The sequence below is a fragment of the Bufo gargarizans genome, chromosome 11, assembly GCF_014858855.1.
Source record: "Bufo gargarizans isolate SCDJY-AF-19 chromosome 11, ASM1485885v1, whole genome shotgun sequence".
Taxonomy (NCBI): Eukaryota; Metazoa; Chordata; class Amphibia; order Anura; family Bufonidae; genus Bufo; species Bufo gargarizans.
In genome coordinates, this window is record NC_058090.1 from 1,319,271 (window position 1) to 1,342,970 (window position 23,700).

At 46.1% G+C, this 23,700-nt stretch overlaps 1 protein-coding gene across 1 annotated transcript in view; it reads left to right on the forward strand.

Annotated features, from left to right (window-relative positions):
- Positions 1–23,700, forward strand: part of LOC122921490 (neurogenic locus notch homolog protein 1-like) — a 59,739-nt gene that overhangs the window by 24,563 nt on the left and 11,476 nt on the right. Inside the window, exons 3-13 of the mRNA XM_044271487.1 lie at positions 6,197–6,462; positions 6,614–6,946; positions 9,298–9,420; positions 9,503–9,736; positions 9,843–9,998; positions 10,083–10,268; positions 10,359–10,472; positions 17,712–17,945; positions 22,587–22,742; positions 22,824–23,009; positions 23,100–23,213. Of these exons, the coding sequence (XP_044127422.1) occupies positions 6,197–6,462; positions 6,614–6,946; positions 9,298–9,420; positions 9,503–9,736; positions 9,843–9,998; positions 10,083–10,268; positions 10,359–10,472; positions 17,712–17,945; positions 22,587–22,742; positions 22,824–23,009; positions 23,100–23,213 (2,102 nt within the window). The remainder of the gene's footprint in view (positions 1–6,196; positions 6,463–6,613; positions 6,947–9,297; positions 9,421–9,502; positions 9,737–9,842; positions 9,999–10,082; positions 10,269–10,358; positions 10,473–17,711; positions 17,946–22,586; positions 22,743–22,823; positions 23,010–23,099; positions 23,214–23,700) is intronic.

Consider the following 23,700-nt stretch of genomic DNA (forward strand, 5'->3'; position numbering starts at 1 on the left):
GGAGCCCCACAGTGTTTGTCTCTTTAGAGTCCACTGGGGTTTCCTGGACCAGGTGCTTCAAAAATTTGGTTTCCAGGGGTACATATTAAAGGCCATTACTGGGTTATACTCTGCCCCCTCTGCTAGGGTTTTAGCCTCAGTTTTTTTTTTTTTTATCAAATGTCTTCCCAATTACCAATGGCACCAGACAGGGGTGCCCAATGTTGCCCCTTATTTTTGCTATGTTTATGGAGCCACTGGCAGAAAAGATTCGAACATGTGGGGAAATATCCGGTATCTTGGTGGGTGACCGTTCTCACGTAATTGGACTATACGCCGATGATGTCATCTTAACATTATCAGACCCCCTTACATCCCTGGAGGCAGTGGCCGAGATTGTAACCCATTTTTCCTCTAATTCTTACTACAAGCTTAAAGGGATTTTGTCACCTCGTTTTCGGTTATAGCTCTGCGGACATGCACGGCTAGATCGCTGCTAGAATCTCCTCCTTTCGTCACAGTTAGATTGCCGTAATCTCGCAATGCGTGAGCTCGCGCATGCGCAGTTCCTTCCCTGAGGCTGATGCCAGCACAGGGAATCCAGGGAATCCAATGATGCCAGCATCGCGAGATTAAGGCAATCTAACTGTGACGAAAGGAGGAGATTCGGAGGACATGGGCGGTGCTGGGCTCCTTCACAGGGGGGCGTGGCTGGGCACTAGGAACGTTCGTACAGCCCCCTGGGCACCTTACAAGGCTCATTTACATATCTCTAAAATAATTTTTTAAACAAAATAAAAGCACACAGCCCTATAGGACCGGTATATTGGGGACATGCTAGCGGCGATCTAGCCGTGCATGTCTGCAGCTCTATAACTGAAAACTAGGGGACAGAATCCCTTTAATATTTCTAAAACCACTGTACTTCCCGTTAATGTCCCTACCTCACAAAAAAATAGCATCTGTGACCATTTTCAGTACACATGGAATGAGAATTTATTAACTTATTTGGGAGTGGAACTTACTCAATCGGTCTCTAGGATGACTATTTTAAACTTTAAAAATCTGAGATTAGAATTACTGAAGTACTCCCAGGTGCAGTTATCCTGTATCGCAAAGATAAACACAGTCAAGATGCTTATATTACCAAATATCTTGTATAAATTTTGCTGCATCCCACTTGCAGTACAATACCGCATAGTATATTTGAGCAGCTACATGCAGATATGCTACATTTCACATGGAACGGCACCCGACCTAGGGTCACAAAAAAGGCGCTACACCCTCCTATTCGGTTAGGGGGTTTAGGAGTTCCAGATCTGCATAGTTATTATCATGCTAATCTCTTAGATCAGGCGATGGAGTGGTGGTGCCTGGGTATACCCCATAGATGGCTTTCTATAGAGGAACACTTACCTAAATGGAAAACCCTGAAGACACTATTAGCGGCTTATGAGTTCAAACTGTTTACTCATTCCCTGAGGTTGAAGACCATGCAGGGCACTTCCTTAGCTTGGATACGATTTCATAAATCTAGAGCACGCACATACCTAGATCATAATGTATTCCCAATCACAGTTCTTGAGTATCATATTCCTATGCTCAACCTCTCCAAGTGGTTGGATTGTGGAATAGGCACCCTGGGATGTCTATATGACAACTCTTGTAGAATGTAATGTCTCAAAATCTAACTTTGATTTGCCAAATTCACTTTTCTATCAGTACCTGAAGATCCGTCATATGCTCCTCACAGTGCCACCACAACCTACTCTAGATATGAATGACCCATTAGACATATTACTTAAAGAGGGCGCTACCCTTAAAGAAAGAGGGGGGTAAACAGCCTTTTATGTCAAATGGGAAGCTGAACTGGGGAAAGAATTCTCTCTATCCTCTTGGACAGCAGGTTTACACTGGTCTGTGAAATGTTCCAGTTGTATCAATCACACGGAGCAAAGTAGGAAAATCCAACTTAGATAGTATTTAACCCCAAATAGGCTGTCCCACATTATTCCTGGCTACTCACCTCTATGTTGGAGAGGATGTGGTAACATCGGTACTCTGACACACGTGGTGGCACTGCCCGTCAGTTGGCAGTTTTTGGATGGATATATCTAAATTAATACGAGAAATGACAGATCTGCAATTGGTGCTGGAAGCGGAGTTGGCTATATTGGGAATTGGATTGAATGAGATCCCACACGAAGCTAGATGTATTGTAGCCCACATCCTCAATGCCGCCAAAAAGGTAATAGCACGCCAATGGAAATTGGCGCTAACTCCTTCCATTACCGAGGTGATTCAGCTGGTTAATTTCCACATGCACTGCGAGCTGGTCTTTGCCGCAACGATGTATAACAGAATAACTATGCATAACAGGTGGCTTGGGTGGTTGTCGGACCAGTACATACGCTCTGCCGTTGCCAGTGAGCATAGTCTAAGATAGGTCGCATACTACTCGCCTTATCCTCTGTTACATCCGACATTTGACCCAAACTCAAGCAAACAAGTGTACCAGGGATTTCACCCCCCCCCCCCCTCTTTTTTGCTAATGTTATTGTTGTCTCCCCATTGTCGGATGTTTACCCATGTGCAGCAACCTTTTTATAATCATCATTGAAAACAGAAGTACCAGGTTGCAGCATCCAAGTGGATCCCCTGATACTCTCACATAACGGGATGTGAAATTGAATAATTGTATGTTAATTGAATGTTATTTACGTTATGTGCCTTTACGCATGGCTGCGTCCACAGACTATGTTCACCGTTGATGTAATTATGATAAAAATTATTGTTAAAAAATATATATTATTATTCTAGTGGCGGCAGAGACGGGAAAAATAAGGCCACAAATCTGCAGCTACCACTGACGACAGCCAAATGTGTACAATATGGCCATGGCCTGATAAATGGCGCTCCTATCGATCCTCCAGTTGATGGAGATTTCTCCCACTAAACTCACAAAAGTCACAAATTTGATGTGAAATCCATAAGGGGTAAATTTTTTGCAACTGACGCAGTTGCAGCATGTCGACACCACTGACAAGCGAGCCCGAACCTTAATGACATTTTCTGCTTGCAGTGTTACGTCAGTTTCCCACGCCTCGGGCTTCTCCCCTTGTTCTGGCTCCATTGTCATTGAGGAGACGACAGATGGCTGCACACACAATGGCTGCAATCCCTGAACTCTGGAATAGCGCTGGGGTGAAAGGTCGGGGGAAACGTCTGTCATCTTGAGAGTCTTGGCAGCGGGGCAATCGGCACGAGGCACAAATACCACGTTTTCTTGAAGTTCTAAAGTGCAGTAAATGTGCGGCAGATGGCTGTAATGTAGCTGATTTAATAACAAAAATGACCCTTTTTGGTTTATTACAGTAAAGTAGAATTGCTGCTTCCTCTTTTGATGGGCATTTTGCAGAATGACGGACTGCCTCCTGTCACCTCGGTATGCAGCACGTCCTGCAGAGCCCTCTACTTTGTTGCTATGGGTTACACCCAAATCACAGATTTCCATTAGTTGGAAGTGCAGAGACGAGTTCTATTGCGTGGGTGCCACGGTGGGTGTACTCTATAATATAGAACCGCCATCCACTGGACACCATTAGGGTTCATTCAGGTTTTTCTTCTCTGTTAACTCAATTTAATAACGAATAAGAATTTCGCAGCTGCCGGCGATAGTTTGCTGCCTGACTGCTGGTCACACACAAGATCTCCTGACTATGTATTTGGCATCTCTGTTATACATAAGGTGAGACGACAAATTTCACACGAGCCGCACAGGACCAGATCACTTTCCGTATATCACGGTTTGGTCACATGCAGCTAACTGCGCATCCTCCGTAGATCCTGTCATGAATATCCTCAGATCTGAGGCTCCAGGAGATTCGTCATGTGCTTCTTTCTAAATGACCTGAAGGAGACGCTCCTACATCCTGAAACTGATGGTGCTGGTACCTCACACATTTATCATCTGGCTTTGGGTTTTAAGTTTCCTATGTAATGTGGCACTGGCCTCCCCGCTACTGGTGGCAGCTATGTGGGGGGTATAGGAAGGATCCAGTATTATATGAAGTCATCAATTATTTTGCTCGTCTGCTGATGGAGAAAATCTAGAGTCTAAAACCCATTCTGAACAAGTCTTAATCTTACTGAGGGCTTGTTACAGTGTATCCATGTAGGATAGGACCATCAGCTTGGAGTTCACCGACCTTTCTGGGACCAACAGGGTACGGCCAAACATAGCGGAGTCTGCATTGATTCATATGTTACATCCAGACATTGCTGTGGATTTCAGCTTTATACACTGAACAGTGAAATCAATAGTGAAACTCCACGCCATTTCCATAGCCCTGTGGTCTTCACACCTCAGGCCTTTAGTCCTGGAAAGCTTCAGGATTCTCATCCTCATTTGTACTTTGTATTTGTAATGGGTGGTGGCCCCACATCTTTTATGGACTTGTCCCTTCAACTGTAGAAATATGTGTTGTGTTGGAAATCCATCTACTCGGGAAAGCCGGTCCCTTGTGTTAGGGCCACTCTAAGTAAACGCACCCTCCCACCACCTGGGGCCCAGCCAGCCCTCAGTGATGTGGACACGACCGCTTTGTGAGCTCCTTTCTCCAGATTGTAGTCAATATCTGTTAGAAATCTCCCCTCGGCGTATCCACTGCTTGTTCATAAACCATCAGCGGCCCGGGTCAGTCATGTGGTAGCCACACTCCCGTGGACTTACGTAGTTCTCACGCTGGTTTTCATCCTGCCATCAGGATCACCAGTTTCATGGTTCCCACCAGTCATTACTGACCGCGAGCGGTTGGCGCAGTTTCTGGAATGTCATCCCCTGCAGGTGCGTCTGGCCGACATGTGGAGGAACAAACCCACGAGAGAGCCACAGGATATTAATATTAGCACGCATCTGTGAATGTCTTGGAAAAGCATGGAGTGAGGCGGACTTTCCAGGTGAGTGCATGTGCTCATACAGGCCACATGCCTTAACTGGCCTCGGTGGCTGCAGGACAATGGCCTCTCTCATGAGCGCTACTCTGGCCTGCCACATTCCCCGGCTGGAAGCAGGGAGCACAGCCACCCACAATCCCAGCTCATTCTTCACGTTGATTGGGCAGCACTCGCCATTGGCAGGTGCCGCTTCTCATTAACCGCCTCCGGACCGCCTAACGCAGGATCGCGGTCCGGAGGCGGCTGTCTCAGGCAGAGTCACGCATTGGCGCGTCATCTCGTGAGACGCGAGATGACGCTCACAGCCGGCCCGCGCATGCGCATCGCGGGCTGGCAAAAGTTAGAGGAGTATTTCATCATCAGCCTGCCAGCCAATGATTGTGGCTGGCAGGCTGATGATTTTCAAAAAAACAAATCAGAAGCCAGTTAACACTTTATATTTATAAATATAAGGTGTTAAATGGCTTCTCTGCTCCTCTGCTGGTCCTTTTGGTCGGTTGGTTCCAGCAGAGGAGCAGACATCACAGTGAGTACACACCAAACACCACACATAGCCCCAGATCACCCCCCATCACCCCAATTAACCCCTTGATCGCCCCTGTCAATCACCTAGTGAAAGGGAAAAAAGTGATCAGTGTAAACTGTCACTTCTTTTTTTTCCACTGGTATTGACTGTTAGGTTTTAGGATAGTTTAGGCCCCTTGGTTAGGTAGTTAGTAATCGTTTAGCGCCCAGCCCACCGCACCGCAGTCACCGATTCGCTGATTAGCATATCGCTAATCAGCATTTGTACTTTTATAGTATCTGTAAGTGATCAAAACTGATCACAGTCAGATCTATAATAGTATTAGTGTCACCTTAGTTCGCCCTCCACGCTGGAGGCTGAACTTTACTGCAGGACAGATCTAGTCAGCTTTCTGTATTGCACAAGTTCCTAAACTAATCCTGGGGTGTGAATTCAGAACAAGCAACCACTGAGTCAATCCCGTAGCCGCAATACACGGGGGTCCTGCTGGCAAAGCTCCATCCTTGGATCTACATTGTGCCTTAAACAACATGAAGATAACATCTGATGACAGTCACACATCGGAGGTAAATGTCTCGGCACTGGAGATATGACATGAAGTAGCTGTCATGGGGGGCAGGGACACTTCATTGGGAAATACTGTGCCCAGCCTGAAACAGCTGATAAGAGACACTACATGAAGATGCCTTGTGTCAAAACCTGCATACATGCCTGAACCTGATCTTTTTCTTGCAGATGCCCAAGTCCATATATTGGTGAGCGGTGCCAATTCACCAATCCCTGCAACAGTAATCCATGTTTAAATGGTGGATCATGCCAATATGACATCAGAGGGAACAGCGTTTATTTCACCTGCAGCTGCCCGCTGGGGTACCAAGACTTGAGGTGTATCACCCGGAAGGACAACGTGTGTCTCAGCAACCCATGTCGTAATGGTGGAACCTGCGACCTGACCACAGATGAGTGGAGCTATAAATGCAGATGTCCCCCAGGATGGACAGGTATATACATCTCCTGGAAATATTTCTGCTGCCTCTGCCGTTCTACCCTCAGTAATGGCAGGTCCAGAACGGCTGGAACACATGTGATTTATGTTTCATTAACTCTGATGTTCTCAGTGTTTTCGTCTGATGTATTGTAATATTTTCACAGGTGACACGTGCCAGAAAGCAGACCTGTGTGCCTCCAACCCATGCGCCAGTGGTGGAAGCTGCGTCCCCTTCGATTCCCAGTTCGTCTGTAAATGTCCGGAAGGATTTCATGGAGAAACCTGCAAGTTGGATATTAACGAATGCAAACGGAGACCCTGCAAGAACAGAGGAATGTGCGTGAACAAGTATGGATCCTTTTACTGCAAGTGCAAGAGCAGATTTACCGGGAACTACTGCGAAATCCCCTACATGCCCTGCAACCCGCCTCCATGCCAAAACGGTGGAACCTGCCGTCAGACAGATGACACCTCCTATGAATGCACATGTCTGCCAGGTATGTCCATTCTCTAGCTTGCTGTAAACCGTGACTATATGCAGAGTGCTGGATGATGACATGAGACCCCTGTACTACGTGTGGGCATTGGCCTTGTGATTTCTTGTGTTGCAGCAGGAAGAGTTTGTTTGTTGCACGGACAATCACTCGCTTCCCTCCACAATACAAGGATATGGCCATTCACTATGAACTTTTGCCCTGTAACAATTAATTTTTACAAAATTACCAGTTTTCAGGGTTCGTGTGTATTGGCCATAGCCTTAAAGGTGAAGTCGGGAAGCAGTTGGCGGGGATGTTCTAGTTGTGATAAGACTTTGAGGTGAACATCTGGCTCTGTGATTGCATTCACTTTCTATACTCCAGTCACATCTGGAGCTGCATATACAGTTGTGTACACAATGATGCATGCTCCCTACGGACACAGGAGCCCAAAGGAGATGGGAAGTTGTGCAGCCCAACAGCTAATGAGGAACCCGAGGAACTGAGGATGCAGCCGTGGAGGTGACCAGGGTGTAGTTGTGATAAGTGAAGGATTTGGCTGCAGCTGCACATTCATGTCTTGTGAGTCCTGGTTGCACTTTTTTAAGGAACCTTTTGCTCGCGTCACTGTTGATGGTTTGATTCTAAGAAGACGGATGCTGACCCCGCGAGGAGCGCACAGTTCTAGAACAGGAAACGTCAACCTCGAAGCCAGTCAGCAATGCATCTGAAGCACTGTGTCCGCACGTGCCCAGTGTGAGGGTAAAGAGATTTCAGAAGATAAACAACCATCAGATCTACTTATCCCTAGCTGATAGTGTGCTTGTGCACCCGTGGTAGTGCGCTTGCGCTGAGGCACACACCCCCTTCTCCAACTGATTGCATCACCGGAAGTCACGTGGAGTATGGTATTTTCACTGGGTAGGGTTTATGGACAGAACACCGGCTAAACGGTAATGTTGTCACTGTAAACACAAGCTAGGATTGTTTCTCCATTGTTCACGCTGAATTCCAGCTTGGGGCCCCTCCCCGGGCCCCTGTTGCTGAACTAAAGCATTTGTGTGGTGGTTGCGGTTTGCAGTAGAAATTCTGCTGTTATGAGATGCATTGTGAGCGCAGTGATTTATGGCACGGCCCTGGTTCACACCGGTCATATACTCTCACCGACCTGCCCGCTGATTTATCGCTCCCGCACTTACCTCACTGTGTCTACAGTAAACGTACAGTTATTCGGAAGAGTTTTTCTCACAGGAAGACTTTTTGTAACATTTTCAAACATTGAAATGGAATGTAGACAGATGTATTCACTACAGCTGAGGGTATGTTACAGTGTTGAACTATCTAAACTGGATACAAAGCTCTCTCTTGCCTTGATAGTTTCTTACTGTGTGTCAACACAGGTGACCTGTTTCAGCCAATGTGGTCTAGACTGCTACATTGTGACAGACCCTCAGCTCCGATATGCATTGTCAGCTTCTGGATGTAAGATCATGAAAATGGTGACGTGAGGAGATTTCGGAACCTCAAGTAAATAGGTGCAGAATCTTTACGTCAGGGGCAAGCATTCTACAGAGAAAATTCCCAAACAAGGCTTTAAAAGTTAAGCTGCCAGTACATATTAGAGGAATGTCTGCGACCATCTAATGTGTATGGAGTGTCCCGGCAAACCTTCATGGCAGAGGTTGGGTTGAGCGAAGGATCGGCTGTGCTGTATTACAACATGCCAGAGAGGTCGGGGGGGGGGGGGGGACAGAGTTGTCGGCAGAGCTTACATGTGCACAGGAGGAATAGCTGAGGAATAGTGAGCGTTATGGCCCAGGCTTAGTGTGCTGTAAGCCCTGATGGGAGCCGGCAGTAGCCTGTCTAATGAGTAACTCGCCACATGTTGGTCTTGTGTTCCAGCTTCCAACAATCAAGATGGCGGCAGCAATAGAAGTCTATCACAAGTTTCACGACTTGTCCCGGCCCTGCCCGTTGATGGCTGCGGCAGACGCTCTAATCTTACTCGTTGCTAAATGTCTCTTGCACTTTGCAAACAAAGCAACAGATTGCATGTAACTGAGAGTGACTGCCCTCCATCTACTGCATACCCCAGAGGATGGACCCCTTGTTGGGGGTCTACAGGGACTGGTGCTATAATGTAGTCAGTCCTAGAGCAATCCGAGCGTCTCGCCTACACACGGCTGAGGAAACTATCTTGATCCTTCACATCATGAATCCATTTCCTTAAGGGCCACATTTTTTGTAAATCGATGAAAACCTTGTAACACGAAGAACGCCCTCCCCATATGATCTATAACGAGAAGGCTTTAAATCATTCTTCCTGTTTGGCTAATCTTTGACTCATTTTATACATTTTATGCCTTTTGTAGGATTTTCTGGTCAAAACTGTGAGGAAAATATTGATGACTGTCCGGGAAACCAGTGTAAGAATGGAGGCACCTGTGTGGATGGAGTGAACACCTACAACTGCCAGTGTTCTCCGGACTGGACAGGTACGGCTATGTGTGTGTGCACGGTGACACATCTCATATCTGAGTGCTGCCACATAGTAACCCCATCATTCTCCTCTCACAGGCCAGTACTGCACTGAAGATGTTGATGAGTGCCAGCTGATGCCAAACGCCTGTCAGAATGGAGGCACCTGCCGCAATACCCACGGAGGGTACAACTGTGTCTGTGTCAACGGTTGGACCGGAGAGGACTGCAGCGAGAACATTGATGACTGTGCCAACGCTGCTTGTAACAATGGAGCCACCTGCCATGATCGCGTGGCGTCCTTCTACTGCGAGTGTCCACATGGCCGCACAGGTAAGGACAGATCGTCTGAAGAGGATTCTGGGAAGATTTCTCGTTTGTAGCTTGTTTCTTCACAACCATTTTATCTTTTTTCTGTGCGTCCTTTCTTGCGTTACAGGTCTGCTTTGTCACCTGGATGACGCTTGTATTAGCAACCCCTGCAACGAAGGCTCCAACTGTAACACCAACCCAGTGAATGGCAAGGCCATCTGCACCTGCCCCTCCGGCTACACCGGGCCTGCCTGCAACCATGATGTGGACGAATGTTCTCTTGGTAAGGAGCTATTTAATTAATGAATAACATAAAGTTGAACATTAATAAAAAAAAGTCACATTAACCCTTCTTTCCAATATACAGGTGCCAACCCCTGTGAGCACGGCAGAAAATGCATCAACACCCAGGGCTCTTTCCAGTGCAACTGCCTCCCGGGCTACACAGGACCTCGCTGCCAGACTGACATTAATGAGTGTCTCTCCAACCCCTGTCAGAACGACGGCACTTGTCTGGATCAGATTGGAGGGTTCCGGTGTATCTGTATGCCAGGTGCGCCCATCTGGGGTTATAGGATGATTGGCAGCGTGCACCCCCTTGTTCTGGTCTAGTTATGTGAACTCTTACCCTTTAATTTGTTAGGTTATGAAGGGAAGTTCTGTGAAATCAATACAGACGAATGTGCCAGCAGCCCCTGCCAACACAATGGCCGATGCATCGATAAAATCAACGGGTTTCACTGCGAATGCCCTACAGGTGAGAAAACGGATCGATAGGACAGCGCTTTCTGGGCAGGTTACAGCTAATCTGCACCTGTAGGCATCTTCATTGCATCTGCTCATCAGCTGACGTACGGCTTGGAGATGGGTCGATTAGGCTTTACGATCAGGGTGATGATATATTGTAATCCCCTATAGGAATGAATGACAGGAGGAGTTTTCTCCAGACAATGGGCTCAGTCTGGATAATGACTTGCGCTCTTCTTGTCTAATATAAGACATAATTACAAAGAATATTTCACATAATGGGCATTAGTTCCTTTGCAGTCAGTCAATCAAAGAAAATGCTGTATCCTGCAGATTCTACTTCTCTGCTGTTTCATATGTAGCAGTGCTGACTGGTACAACGCTCATGTGCGGCGTAGGTGTGGGGGGCAGCGTTATACGCAAGCAGGAGACAACATCTAATCCCTGAAAATATTCTGCAGTCCTGGGATGTGGATATAAAACAAAAGGAAAAGGCGATGTGCTGGGGTCGTATATGTGCGAAGTACTGATTATCCTATACTTGTTATCCTTCTATGTTTAGAATACTCGCACTTCTATCTTTTTTTAGATTGCTACAAAGTTTTGTTTTAGACCAGGCATGCTCAACCTGTGGCCCTCCAGCGGTTGTAAAACTACAACTCCCACCTTCTGTAGGCTGTCCATGAATGATGGGAGTTGTAGTTTTGCAACAGCTGGAGGGCCGCAGGTTGAGCATGCCTGTCTTAGACCATCGGAAGTAATGCAGATCTCTTATCAGATTAGACTGTTGTGCCTTGAAAGTTCATTTTTGGCCAATCTTTCCAACTTGTCTGCTGGTGCTACTTCAGTATAGGTTAATATGGCACTCACCAGTACACAGTAGTAAGCATACGGGGCTGCCACATGATGCGTCACAAAATACTTATCGCCAATCGCCTTCCAGTAACAAATAATCAGTAACAAGTCTGCACGAGAAAAAAGCCAGAATGACTTCCAATATGCACTGAAGATGAATCTGGCAAAGGTGGTAGGGAAGAGATTTGGGTACATATTGTAACTAGTGTTGAGCGAACTTGCGATTTGCAAGTTAGGTGTTCAGGTTATCTAAGAATTCCGTAATGGATTTTGTTACCACGGACCATAATGGAATCCTATAAGAGGCATTCCGTATTGCATTCCATCATAATAGATGGCCATACGGAATGCCTCTTATAGGATTCCATTATGGTCTGTGGTAATGGAATCCATTACGGAATTCTTAGATAATCCGAAGTTGCTAATCGCAAGTTTGCTCAACACTAATTGTAACCAATAAAATGCATGGTCACATTAAAGGGAAAACCCGGATACTCCTGATTTAGGCCTCATACAGAGACATTCATTTTTATGGAATGAATGATCCCTACAGAGAGGGACGCTGGGAGTGCTGATCCCTACAGTGAATTAATAGGTGATAATGTAATGTGTGAGGTGTAGGGAGCATTGATCCTATAGGACCCATAGGAATCTGCGAATCGGGGCAGTAGATCTGGCGACGGGGTGCCTATAGACTCTCATAAAGGCCTCTTGGGTACATATTGTAACTAGTGTTGAGCGAACTTGCGACCATATGTATTTTGCTGTCCGCAAAAAAAAACTGACATCCGTGTGCATTCCGTATTTTGCGGAACAGAACAGCTGGCCCTTTGTAGAACAGTACTATCCTTGTCCGTAATGCGGACAATAATAGGACATGTTCCATTTTTTTGCGGAACGGACATACGAAAACGGAATGCAAACGGAGTAACTTCAGTTTCCTTTGCGGACCCATTGAAGCAAAAAAACAGAACGGACACGGGAAGAAAATACATTTGTGTGCAAGAGGCCAAACTCACGGCATGAAGAAGTCTGCATCCCTGGATACACAGTAGTGTCTATGTGGACATGCTGGGAGTTGTGGTCCCCAAGCTTTATTTAGACAGCATATATCCCATGAGCCGCTGTGAATCATCAGGTATTTCCTCCTTCCTCTTAGTTCTGCACCCAGACATGTTCAAACTGGGCAAACCTTATCTGCGTGGTTCTTTGAAGCCGCACAACAATAGCCGCCCAGATTTTATGGGCTTGTGGAGCAGGTGTCCTCAGTAGCACATGTGGCCCGGGATATTTTATCCCAAAAAAAGAGATCAAAGAGCAGAGCACGTGATCCTGGGTACGTGCACTGCGGCTGGCGGTCCGCGCCGCCATCACACCTGGATTATTATAGCTCATTTATTCTGACTTGCTGATTTTCCGGCAGCCTCGGTTACAACCAGAAGATTTCCAAACCAGGCTTTAAAAGTTAAGCTGCCAGTACATATTAGAGGAATGTCTGCGACCATCTAATGTGTATGGAGTGTCCCGGCAAACCTTCATGGCAGAGGTTGGGTTGAGCGAAGGATCGGCTGTGCTGTATTACAACATGTAATCAGAAGAAAAAAAAAAAGGAAAAAAGATGTGTGTTCTAGTTGTTCCCCTAAGTGGCTTGGTGGTAGTGGAGGGGGGGATTAGCAATGGGGCACGGGGGGGGGGGGGGGGGGGGGGAGATTGTTAAAATCTTATATTAAAAAGGAAAAATATATGTATTAAAATATATACATGTAAAGTTATATAAATGAATATGCGAACAAATGAAAAAAAAAAAAAATCTTTAAAATAATTAACAAGGAAATATATATATACAAACCGGATTCCCAAAAAGTTGGGACACTAAACTGATTGTGAATAAAAACTGAATGCAATTATGTGGAGATGGCAAATGTCAATATTTTATTTGTAAAAGAACGTAGATGACAGATCAAACGTTTAATCCGAGTAAATGTATCATTTTAAAGGAAAAATACGTTGATTCAAATTTTCACGGTGTCAACAAATCCCCAAAAAGTTGGGACAAGTAGCAATAAGAGGCTGGAAAAAGTAAATTTGAGCATAACTGAAGAGCTGGAAGACCAATTAACACTAATTAGGTCAATTGGCAACATGATTGGGTATAAAAAGAGCTTCTCAGAGTGGCAGTGTCTCTCAGAAGCCAAGATGGGTAGAGGATCACCAATTCCCACAATGCTGCGCAGAAAGATAGTGGAGCAATATCAGAAAGGTGTTACCCAGCGAAAAATTGCAAAGACTTTGCATCTATCATCATCAACTGTGCATAACATCATCCGAAGATTCAGAGAGTCTGGAACAATCTCTGTGCGTAAGGGTCAAGGCCGTAAAACCATACTGGATGCCCGTGATCTCCGGGCCCTTAAACGACACTGCACCACAAACAGGAATGCTACTGTAAAGGAAATCACAGAATGGGCTCAGGAATACTTCCAGAAACAATTGTCAGTGAACACAATCCACCGTGCCATCCGCCGTTGCCAGCTGAAACTCTACAGTGCAAAGAAGAAGCCATTTCTAAGCAAGATCCACAAGCTCAGGCATTTTCACTGGGCCAGGGATCATTTAAAATGGAGTGTGGCAAAATGGAAGACTGTTCTGTGGTCAGACGAGTCACGATTCAAAGTTCTTTTTGGAAATCTGGGACGCCATGTCATCCGGACCAAAGAGGACAAGGACAACCCAAGTTGTTATCAACGCTCAGTTCAGAAGCCTGCATCTCTGATGGTATGGGGTTGCATGAGTGCGTGTGGCATGGGCAGCTTGCATGTCTGGAAAGGCACCATGAATGCAAAAAAATATATTCAGGTTCTAGAACAACATATGCTCCCATCCAGACGTCATCTCTTTCAGGGAAGACCCTGCATTTTTCAACAAGATAATGCCAGACCACATTCTGCATCAATTACAACATCATGGCTGCGTAGGAGAAGGATCCGGGTACTGAAATAGCCAGTCTGCAGTCCAGATCTTTCACCTATAGAGAACATTTGGCGCATCATAAAGAGGAAGGTGCAACAAAGGCCCAAGACGATTGAACAGTTAGAGGCCTGTATTAGACAAGAATGGGAGAGCATTCCTATTTCTAAACTTGAGAAACGGGTCTCCTCGGTCCCCAGACGTCTGAGTGTTGTAAGAAGAAGGGGAGATACCACACAGTGGTGAAAATGGCCATGTCCCAACTTTTTGGGGATTTGTTGACACCATGAAATTCAGATTTAACATATTTTTCCCTTTAAAATGGTACATTTTATCAGTTTAAACTTTTGTTCCGTGATTTATGTTCTTTTCTGAATAAAATATTAGAAGTTGGCACCTCCACATCATTGCATTCAGTTTTTATTCACGATTTGTATAGTGTCCCAACTTTTTGGGAATCCGGTTTGTATGTATATATTTTCCTATAACAAGAAGCCTCAGGTTGTGGATATTAAAATATGAAATAGGAGGTATACAAAACAATAATAACAGTACGATATTGTAGTACTGGTGAGTAGTGCAATATATATCTGTGTATGTGTGTGTGTGTGTGTGTGTGTGTGTGTATATATATATTATATAGCGGGAGATGGGGGACTTACTTCACCAGGGAGGGCGGTATAGGATAAGCATATGACACCTATACCCTTCCCTCCCCCGCCGAGATCACTTGATAGAGTGGTATGAACTCACCTCCACGTCCCAGAAGAATGACACCAGGGTTCCAAGTGGAGAGTTCTTTAATGGTTAATAACTCAACGCGTTTCGGAGTGTATACTCCCCTTTCTCAAGAGCAAATAAAATGCAATACAAAAGTGTACATGGTAACATACATATATAGGGGTGGTAATCAGCCAATTAGATATCAAATGGCGGCAAAATTTGGTGTGGAACGGAAGTGGACGGGGCTTAACTTCCGGTCTAATCAACCTAGTCATGTGACCTTTAGTGATTGAAGAATAATAATGTTATGCCTATAGGGTGGCGGACTGTGAGAGAGTCTCTGTTGAAATTTAGGGCCCTTTGGGAAGGCTTTCTTTTATCTGTGCTGTATCCTCGGCTTTAGTCGTCCATCGTGCGTTCCAGAGTGGCTTGTCCGCCCTAGCCTACTGAAACTTTGCATCCGACTTCACAAGAATAAAGTTACTACTTGCAACATCCGGGTGAGTGCCGCTATCTTTATTCTTTCTATTCATCGTCTCGAGGCACTATGTTTCATGTATTTTTTGGTTATATTTGAGCGGTAGGAATTGATACGGTCTCTCAGGCTCTGGGTGGTGCGGCCCACGTATTGGAGTCCACATGGGCACTGCAGTATGTATATTAGATAAGATGTGCTGCAGTCCATGTGGCTACATAATGGGATTTTTTCACCTGAAGAGGTGATCTCTACTTCTTTTAACCCGTTTTTGATCGAGAGGCAACATTTGCTGCGGCTGGGTCAGCATTTGAATGAGCCCTTGGGTTTAGTGGTTGTGGTGGTCATGATATTGGTCAGTGGGTTGAGTTTGGGGCAGGATGGTGCTAGCATCTCTTTTAAAGATTTAGCTCTGCGGAAAGTTAGATGTGGTTGTGTGGCGACAGTACTACCTAAAATGGGGTCCTTCTGTAAGATAGGCCAGTGGCGGTTTAGTATTTCTTTAATTCTGTTGTGGGCCGAGTTGTAGGAGGTCACAAAATTATATTTGTATTTAACCCCTGTTGGTGGTATAGCTGACTGGTCTTTGTGTTTGGGCTGTTTTTTTTATATAAAAAAATCTGATTGATTTTCCTTTTCTATTTTTTTATACGAGTCTTTAATGAGCCCTTTGGGGTAGCCTTTCTCTAAAAATCTTGTTTTTAGAAAGCCTAGTTGTTGTCGCATAACCTGGTTGTTCGAACAATTCCTCCTAATCCTTCTCATCTGGCCATACAGAATGTTCCACTTCCACTTGTGGTAGTGACAGCTTTTGAAATCTAGGTAACTGTTTGCATCTACTGTCTTAAAGTGTGTGCTTGTATCAATTCGGTCCCTATTAATCAATAGTTCCAAATCAAGGAAGGTTGCATGGTTTGGATCTAAGTGGGCAGTGAAATTAAGATTCCAACTATTGGAATTCAGGTTGAGGACAAATTGTTCCAGGGTAGTGCGTTCGCCTTTCCAGATAAAAACTATATAGTCGATATACCGTTTATAGAATAAAATATTGGGGTGGTGTAGAAGGCCTATTGTCCCTTCGAACGCTCCCATGAAGAGATTTGCGTAAGATGGGGCAAATTTTGTACACATTGCAGTACCCCTTGTTTGGATAAAAAAATATATTTTTATATTTAAAATAGTTATGGTTTAAAATGAATGAGATGGAATCTAAAATGAAATTCTTCTGCGTGGGGGGCATAAAAGGATCTGTGGAGAGAAATCTATCTACTGCGTTTATGCCCAACTAGTGGATGATGTTGCTGTACAGTGCCGATACGTCTAGGGTAGCCTAGAGCATATCGCTAGACCAGTGGATCTTGTCTAATAGTGTGATGAGGCGACTGGAGTCTCTAAGGTATTACAACATGCCAGAGAGGTCGGTGGGGGGACAGAGTTGTCGGCAGAGCTTACATGTGCACAGGAGGAATAGCTGAGGAATAGTGAGCGTTATGGCCCAGGCTTAGTGTGCTGTAAGCCCTGATAGGAACCGGCAGTAGTCTGTTTAATCTAATGAGTAACTTGCCACATGTTGGTCTTGTGTTCCAGCTTCCAACAATCCAGCTTCCAACAATCAAGATGGCGGCAGCAATAGAAGTCTGCTATCACAAGTTTTACGACTTGTCCCGGCCCTGCCCGTTGATGGCTGCGCCAGATGCTCTAATCTTACTCGTTGCTCAATGTCTCTTGCACTTTGCAAACAAAACAACAGATTGCATGTAACTGAGAGTGACTGCCCTCCATCTACTGCAAACCCGCGAGGATGGCCCCCTTGTTGGGGGTCTACAGGGACTGGTGCCATAATGTACTCAGTCCTGGAGCAATTCGAGCGTCTCGCCTACACACGGCTGAGGACACCATCTTGATCATTCACATCATGAAACCATTTCCTTAAGGACACATTTTTTGTAAATCAATGAAAACCCCCTCCCCATATAATCTGAGAAGGCAGTAAATAATTCTTCCTGTTTGGCTAATCTTTGACTTATTTTATACATGTTATGCCTTTTGTAGGATTTTCTGGTCAAACTGCGAGTAAAATATTGACTGTTCGGGAAACCATTGCAAGAATGGAGGCACCTGTGTGGATGGAGTGAACACCTACAACTGCCGGTGTTCTCCGAACTGGACAGGTCCACATCTCATATCTGAGTGCTGCCACATAGTAACCCCATCTTTCTCAACTCACAGGCCAGTACTGCACTGAAGATGTTGATGAGTGCCAGCTGATGCCAAACGCCTGTCAGAATGGAGGCACCTGCCGCAATACCCACGGAGGGTACAACTGTGTCTGTGTCAACGGCTGGACCGGAGAGGACTGCAGTGAGAACATTGATGACTGTGCCAACGCTGCTTGTAACAATGGAGCCACCTGCCATGATCGCGTGGCGTCCTTCTATTGCGAGTGTCCACATGGCCGCACAGGTAAGGACAGATCGTCTGAAGAGGATTCTGGGAAGATTTCTCGTTTGTAGCTTGTTTCTTCACAACCATTTTATCTTTTTCTTGCTCGTATCATTGGGGGGACAAAGAAGACCATGGGTATAGCTGCTGCCACTAGGAGGCGACACTAAGCAAAAAAAAAAGGGCTAGCGCCTCCTCTCAGATACTGAGCTAATCAGTTTTAGCTTAGTGTCCGTAGGAGGCAGACCTCCCTGCTTTGCGGGTCTGCTGATTTTATTTTATTTTTTTCCTTTATTTTATTTTTTTTTCTTTAAATTTTTCTCTTTATCTTTCCTTTAGCTGGGCTGATGGCAGTCTCCAAGCTGCCTGCATTCCCACCCAATAGATGGGATTCCAGAGGGTCCCCAAGCCCGCTGCTCGTTCCTGGTCTCCAAAAGGCAAGGAGGTTCCTAAAGCCTCTGTATTCTGCCAGCTTTTGGGTCACCAGGTCCAGCCTCCGTTCCCCGGGAGTAGCCTACCGAAGCTGTTGAGCCAGGGGGGCAGAAAACGCCAGACGGGTGAGTATTCTCTTAGTCCCCATTCCTCCTCCCTCCCCCTTCTCAGGTTTTCCCATGTGAATATTCCCCAAGGAGGCCTACTTACCTCCACCTGAGGCCTCGGTTTCGGGGGGGTGGGGCAACTTCTGCTTACTCCTAGAGATGCAGCATAAGTGGGTGAGCGCCTTCTGCGTGTTTGGTCCAACTCACCCCCTTGGTATGGAGAGGCAGGACATCAAAAGCCATTGGAGTAGCTGTAGGAAAAAGGCTACTCAGCTGAAACATTGCACATACATTAAGGAAAATAAATAAATAAAAAAACACCCCTGGCTTGCTTTAATCCCCACCAACTGCCCAATAAGCTACACCCCTGCCTTCTGCTTAACCCTTTCCTTGCCTCAGCACTACTGTACTAAGGAAAAGCTTACTGGGCTCTCTGCTGAGGCTTACAGTGCTGGTTATTAGTACACACGGATGTGTCTGCAGTTTCCCTAGCTCTAGTTTGTTAGAATTGAGCTAACAAAAAACAACTACATATTTATATATTATTAACCCTTGGAGCTATCTGGTCCTTCTGAACCTAGTTATCACGCCATTTTGTAGGCAAAATTTCTTTACCCTACCACTGGATACATACGTCCTATAGCGTAAGCGGAATCCTGGCACTACCGCTGGATACCTCACTCCCCTGTAGCTTACCCTCCTTCTGTAGGCAGAGTAGTTACACTACCACATTCCCTTCCCTCCTTAGGCGGAATATGTGCACTCGCCACTGGATACCGTACGGCCTGTAGCATTGCCCTTTTTTAATAGGCGGCGTGATTGCCCCTGCACTGGATACCATATAGCCTGTATCATTACCCTCCTTCCATAGGCGGAGTAATTGCCCTTGCGCTGGATACCATACAGCCTGTAGTATTACCCTCCTTCCATAGGCGGACTAATTGTCCTTGCACTGGATACCATATAGCCTGTAGCATTACCCTCTTTCCATAGGTGGTGTACTTGCTCTACCACTGGATACTGTACAGCCCGTGCTATTACCCTCCTTCTGTAGGAGGAGTAATTGAACCCTGGTTGGGCTCTGTACGGCCTGTAGCATTGCCCTCCTTCCTTAGGTGGTGTAATGGCACTTCCACTGGGTACTGTACGGCCCGTACCATTATCCTCTTTCCATGGGCAGACTAATCCTCTATCGGCGAGTGTTTACATCCCATTTGTTCCTATACGTCCGGCAGCACTGCCCTCTTTCCATGGGCGGAATATTTATACCATCACTGGATACCGTAAATCCGGTAGCGTTGCCCTCGTTCCGTAGTGGAAGTATTTGCACTTACTCTGGGTACTGGACATTATGTAGCATTACCCTCCTTCTATAGAGTAATTGCACTACCACTGGATCCTGTACGTCCTGTTGCATTGCTCCCTACGCAGGCGGAGTGATTGCACTAATGCTGGATATCATCTGTCCTGTCAGTTTTCCCCCTTATATAGGTGGTTTAGTTGCACCGCAGTTGCATACTGTAGATCCTGTAGCATTATCTTGCTTCTATAGAGTAATTGCACTATCACTGGATCCTGGACAGACTGCCGCATTACCCTCCTTTCTAAGGCAGAGTATTGCACTTCCACCAGATACCATACGTCCTGTTGCATTAACCCCTCTGCAGGCAGAGTAATTACTCTTATACTAGATATCATCTGTCCTGTCGGCTTTCCCCCTTCCATTGGGGGATTAGTTGCACCACAATTGCGTGCTATAGGTCCTGTAGCATTACCGTCCCCCTATTGACGGAGTAGTTGCACAACCAGTAGTGCTTGCACTACCAGTGGACCCGGTACATCTTTTAGGTTCCCCTCTTTCCGTCAGCGGAGTAATTCCACTACAACTGGAAACTGTTCCTCCTATTACGTTATCCTTCTTTCTTGGGTAGAGTAATTGCTTCAACATTGTCTATCCCGACTACTCTCATTTGTTCCTTGTTGCAAGGCATCCTGTTCCATGGGTGGCCTATTGGCTAGACACGGTCCCTACCATCGCCTTATCCCCCGTCATAGGTGGTGTTTTGACACTATTACTGTGACTGCTTCACACTACCCCCTTCCTCAGGCAGTCTTAGTTTGGATTGGTGTCTGCGCCTATGTGGAAGTCTTGGTCTTCCAGGTCGGCCTGTAGCTCTAACAGGCCGTTGGTATACCTCATACCTTTCCTCTTGCCTTGAGTCCCTGTGAGGGGCAGTTTCATTTGGTGGATTGTCATTGGCACGCCCGGCGTCCACACTCCTTGCGTAGGTGGAACGTCTGCTCTGATTGCTAGTTTTCTTCCTTCTCAGGTGAAGTGTTGCGCTAGCACCAATTCTTGGTGGCTATTGCTGTTGTCCTTATTTTCAGGTGGAGTCTCTCCTCTGACCCTAGAGGCCATAGTTGTTGCTATCTCCTCCCCCCTGTGAGGCAGTCTTTGCATGGGTGGGAGACACTACATTTATGGTTTTCTCCTCATCCCCTTCCTCCATTTGTATCGGCCCTGGCATTCCAGCGGTATCTACACAGCATTTCTCCTTCTAGGCATGGTGCCTTCTCGCTAGTTGTAGTTGTGATTGTGTCTACATTTCCTTCTTCCACAGGGTGCACTTTGCTTATGTTCTGCCATGACATGCTGCGGCTGAGGGTTTTGCTCACTTCTGCTGGGCGTTGGTAAGTTTTCTGTACCTGGTTTAACCTACTGGTTTCTATAGTGCTGGCTTAGCGCCTTGTTCCCTTTTAAATGTACCGCATTGCCTATACAATCTACTACGGTGACAGCATCAGCATTCCCTCCGTGTTGAGTTTGCATATGTGAGTTGTCTACATGGCTCCACTCACCGGGTCGAGCAGTCGTACTGCCCTTGTTGTCACCCCTAAGTGCTGATTTTCTACTAAGCCACATCCGCTTCTCCCCTTCAGCAGGGCAAGTTGTTGCGCTCCCCCACATACTGTTACTGCCTGATCGGCCAGTGTTCATAGCCATTGGGTTCTCATTTGCCCCTTTTCTGCTGTGTGGTGCCTGCGCGGGTGGTGTTGGTTCTGTTACCAGTTTTTTTCTGGGACTTTGTGGCATTCGGGGTGCACACTCTCTTCCTGGCACAATATTTTTCCTATCTCTGGTTCCTGTCTGCAGCTTCCGATTAGGTCTGCCAGTTCAGGCAGCCTTCCGAGGAGTATAAGACTGCTTCTTTCCTCTGTTGTTCTGGATTTTTTTCTAGTGGGCCATTCTCATGCCTGACTTCCAGGTTCTTTAGCCCTGACTTGTTCGTCATGGTCCCGCTGGAATGTTCTTCTCTTCTGGCAGTCCGGTATGGTGTGTGGGGCCTTTGCCTTCGGGCATCCTTACTTCTTCCTCCATGGGGGGCAAGTTTTGTCACATCTGCAGTTCTTTGGCCCTTGATATCCAGATGCCATTTGTAGTTCGTCTTCTTCCTTTGGATCCAGGCTACGTATTTCTCTCCTGTATTTTCCGCAATCGCTCCATTGCTTTTGGTGACTGTCTTGTCTTCATTCTTCTATTCAGCGTATTCAGCTGCTCTCTGGCTGGCCTTCCCGGGAATTGGTCTTCCCGTCCCTTTTCAGGGTTCCTAGTGTGTCTTTCCCCCGCATTTCTGTGCGGGGCCTTATGACCGGCCTTGGATTTGTTCTGTTCTTGTTCCCTCCCCATGGTACTGCTCTTTAACGTCCCATGGTTTTCTGTGTCCCCCAATGATACAAGTGAGAAAAAAGGATTTTTTGTGTTTACCTGTAAAATCCTTTTCTCGCTGAGTTCATTGGGGGACACAGCTTCCACCCTCTATGTACATTGCTGATTCTACTAGATGGGTCCTTCTGGTTCTTGATGATTACCCATCTCCGGTTTTCTTCCTTTTTTTATTGTGTTTTGTTGGCTTCGCCTGGCTGCTCCTACTGCTTTTGTACAAACTGATTAACTCAGTATCGATAGGAGGAGCTAACACTTTTTTTTGCTTAGTGTCGCCTCCTAGTGGCAGCAGCCATACTCATGGTCTTCTGTGTGCCCCAATGACCTCAGCAAGAAAAGGATTTTACAGGTAAGCACAAAAAAATCCTATTTTTGTGTGCGTCCTTTCTTGCATTACAGGTCTGCTTTGTCACCTGGATGACGCTTGTATTAGCAACCCCTGCAACGAAGGCTCCAACTGTGACACCAACCCAGTGAACGGCAAGGCCATCTGCACCTGCCCCTCCGGCTACACCGGGCCTGCCTGCAACCATGATGTGGACGAATGTTCTCTTGGTAAGGAGCTTTTGAATTAATGAATAACATAACATTGAACATTAATAGAAAGTCACATTAACCCTTCTTTCCAATATACAGGTGCCAACCCATGTGAGCATGGCGGAAAATGCATCAACACCCAGGGCTCTTTCCAGTGCAACTGCCTCCCGGGCTACACAGGACCTCGCTGCCAGACTGACATTAATGAGTGTCTCTCCAACCCCTGTCAGAACGACGGCACTTGTCTGGACCAGATTGGAGGGTTCCAGTGTATCTGTATGCCAGGTGCGCCCATCTGGGGTTATAGGATGATTGGCAGCATGCACCCCCTTGTTCTGGTCTCGTTATGTGAACTCTTACCCTTTAATTTGTTAGGTTATGAAGGGAAGGTCTGTGAAATCAATACAGACGAATGTGCCAGCAGCCCCTGCCAACACAATGGCCGATGCATCGATAAAATCAACGAGTTTCACTGCGAATGCCCTACAGGTGAGAAAACGGATCGATAGGACAGCGCTTTCTGGCAAGGTTACATCTAATCTGCACCTGTAGGCATCTTCATTGCATCTGCTCATCAGCTGACGTACGGCTTGGAGATGGGTCGATTAGGCTTTACGATCAGGGTGATGATATATTGTAATCCCCTATAGGAATGAATGACAGGAGGAGTTTTCTCCAGACAATGGGCTCAGTCTGGATAATGACTTGCCCTCTTCTTGTCTAATATAAGAAATAATTACAAAGAATATTTCACATAATGGGCATTAGTTCCTTTGCAGTCAGTCAATCAAAGAAAATGCTGTATCCTGCAGATTCTACTTCTCTGAGGCTCCATATGTAGCAGTGCTGACTGGTACAACGCTCATGTGCGGTGTAGGTGTGGGGGGCAGCGTTATACGCAAGCAGGAGACAACATCTAATCCCTGAAAATATTCTGCAGTCCTGGGATGTGGATATAAAACAAAAGGAAAAGGCG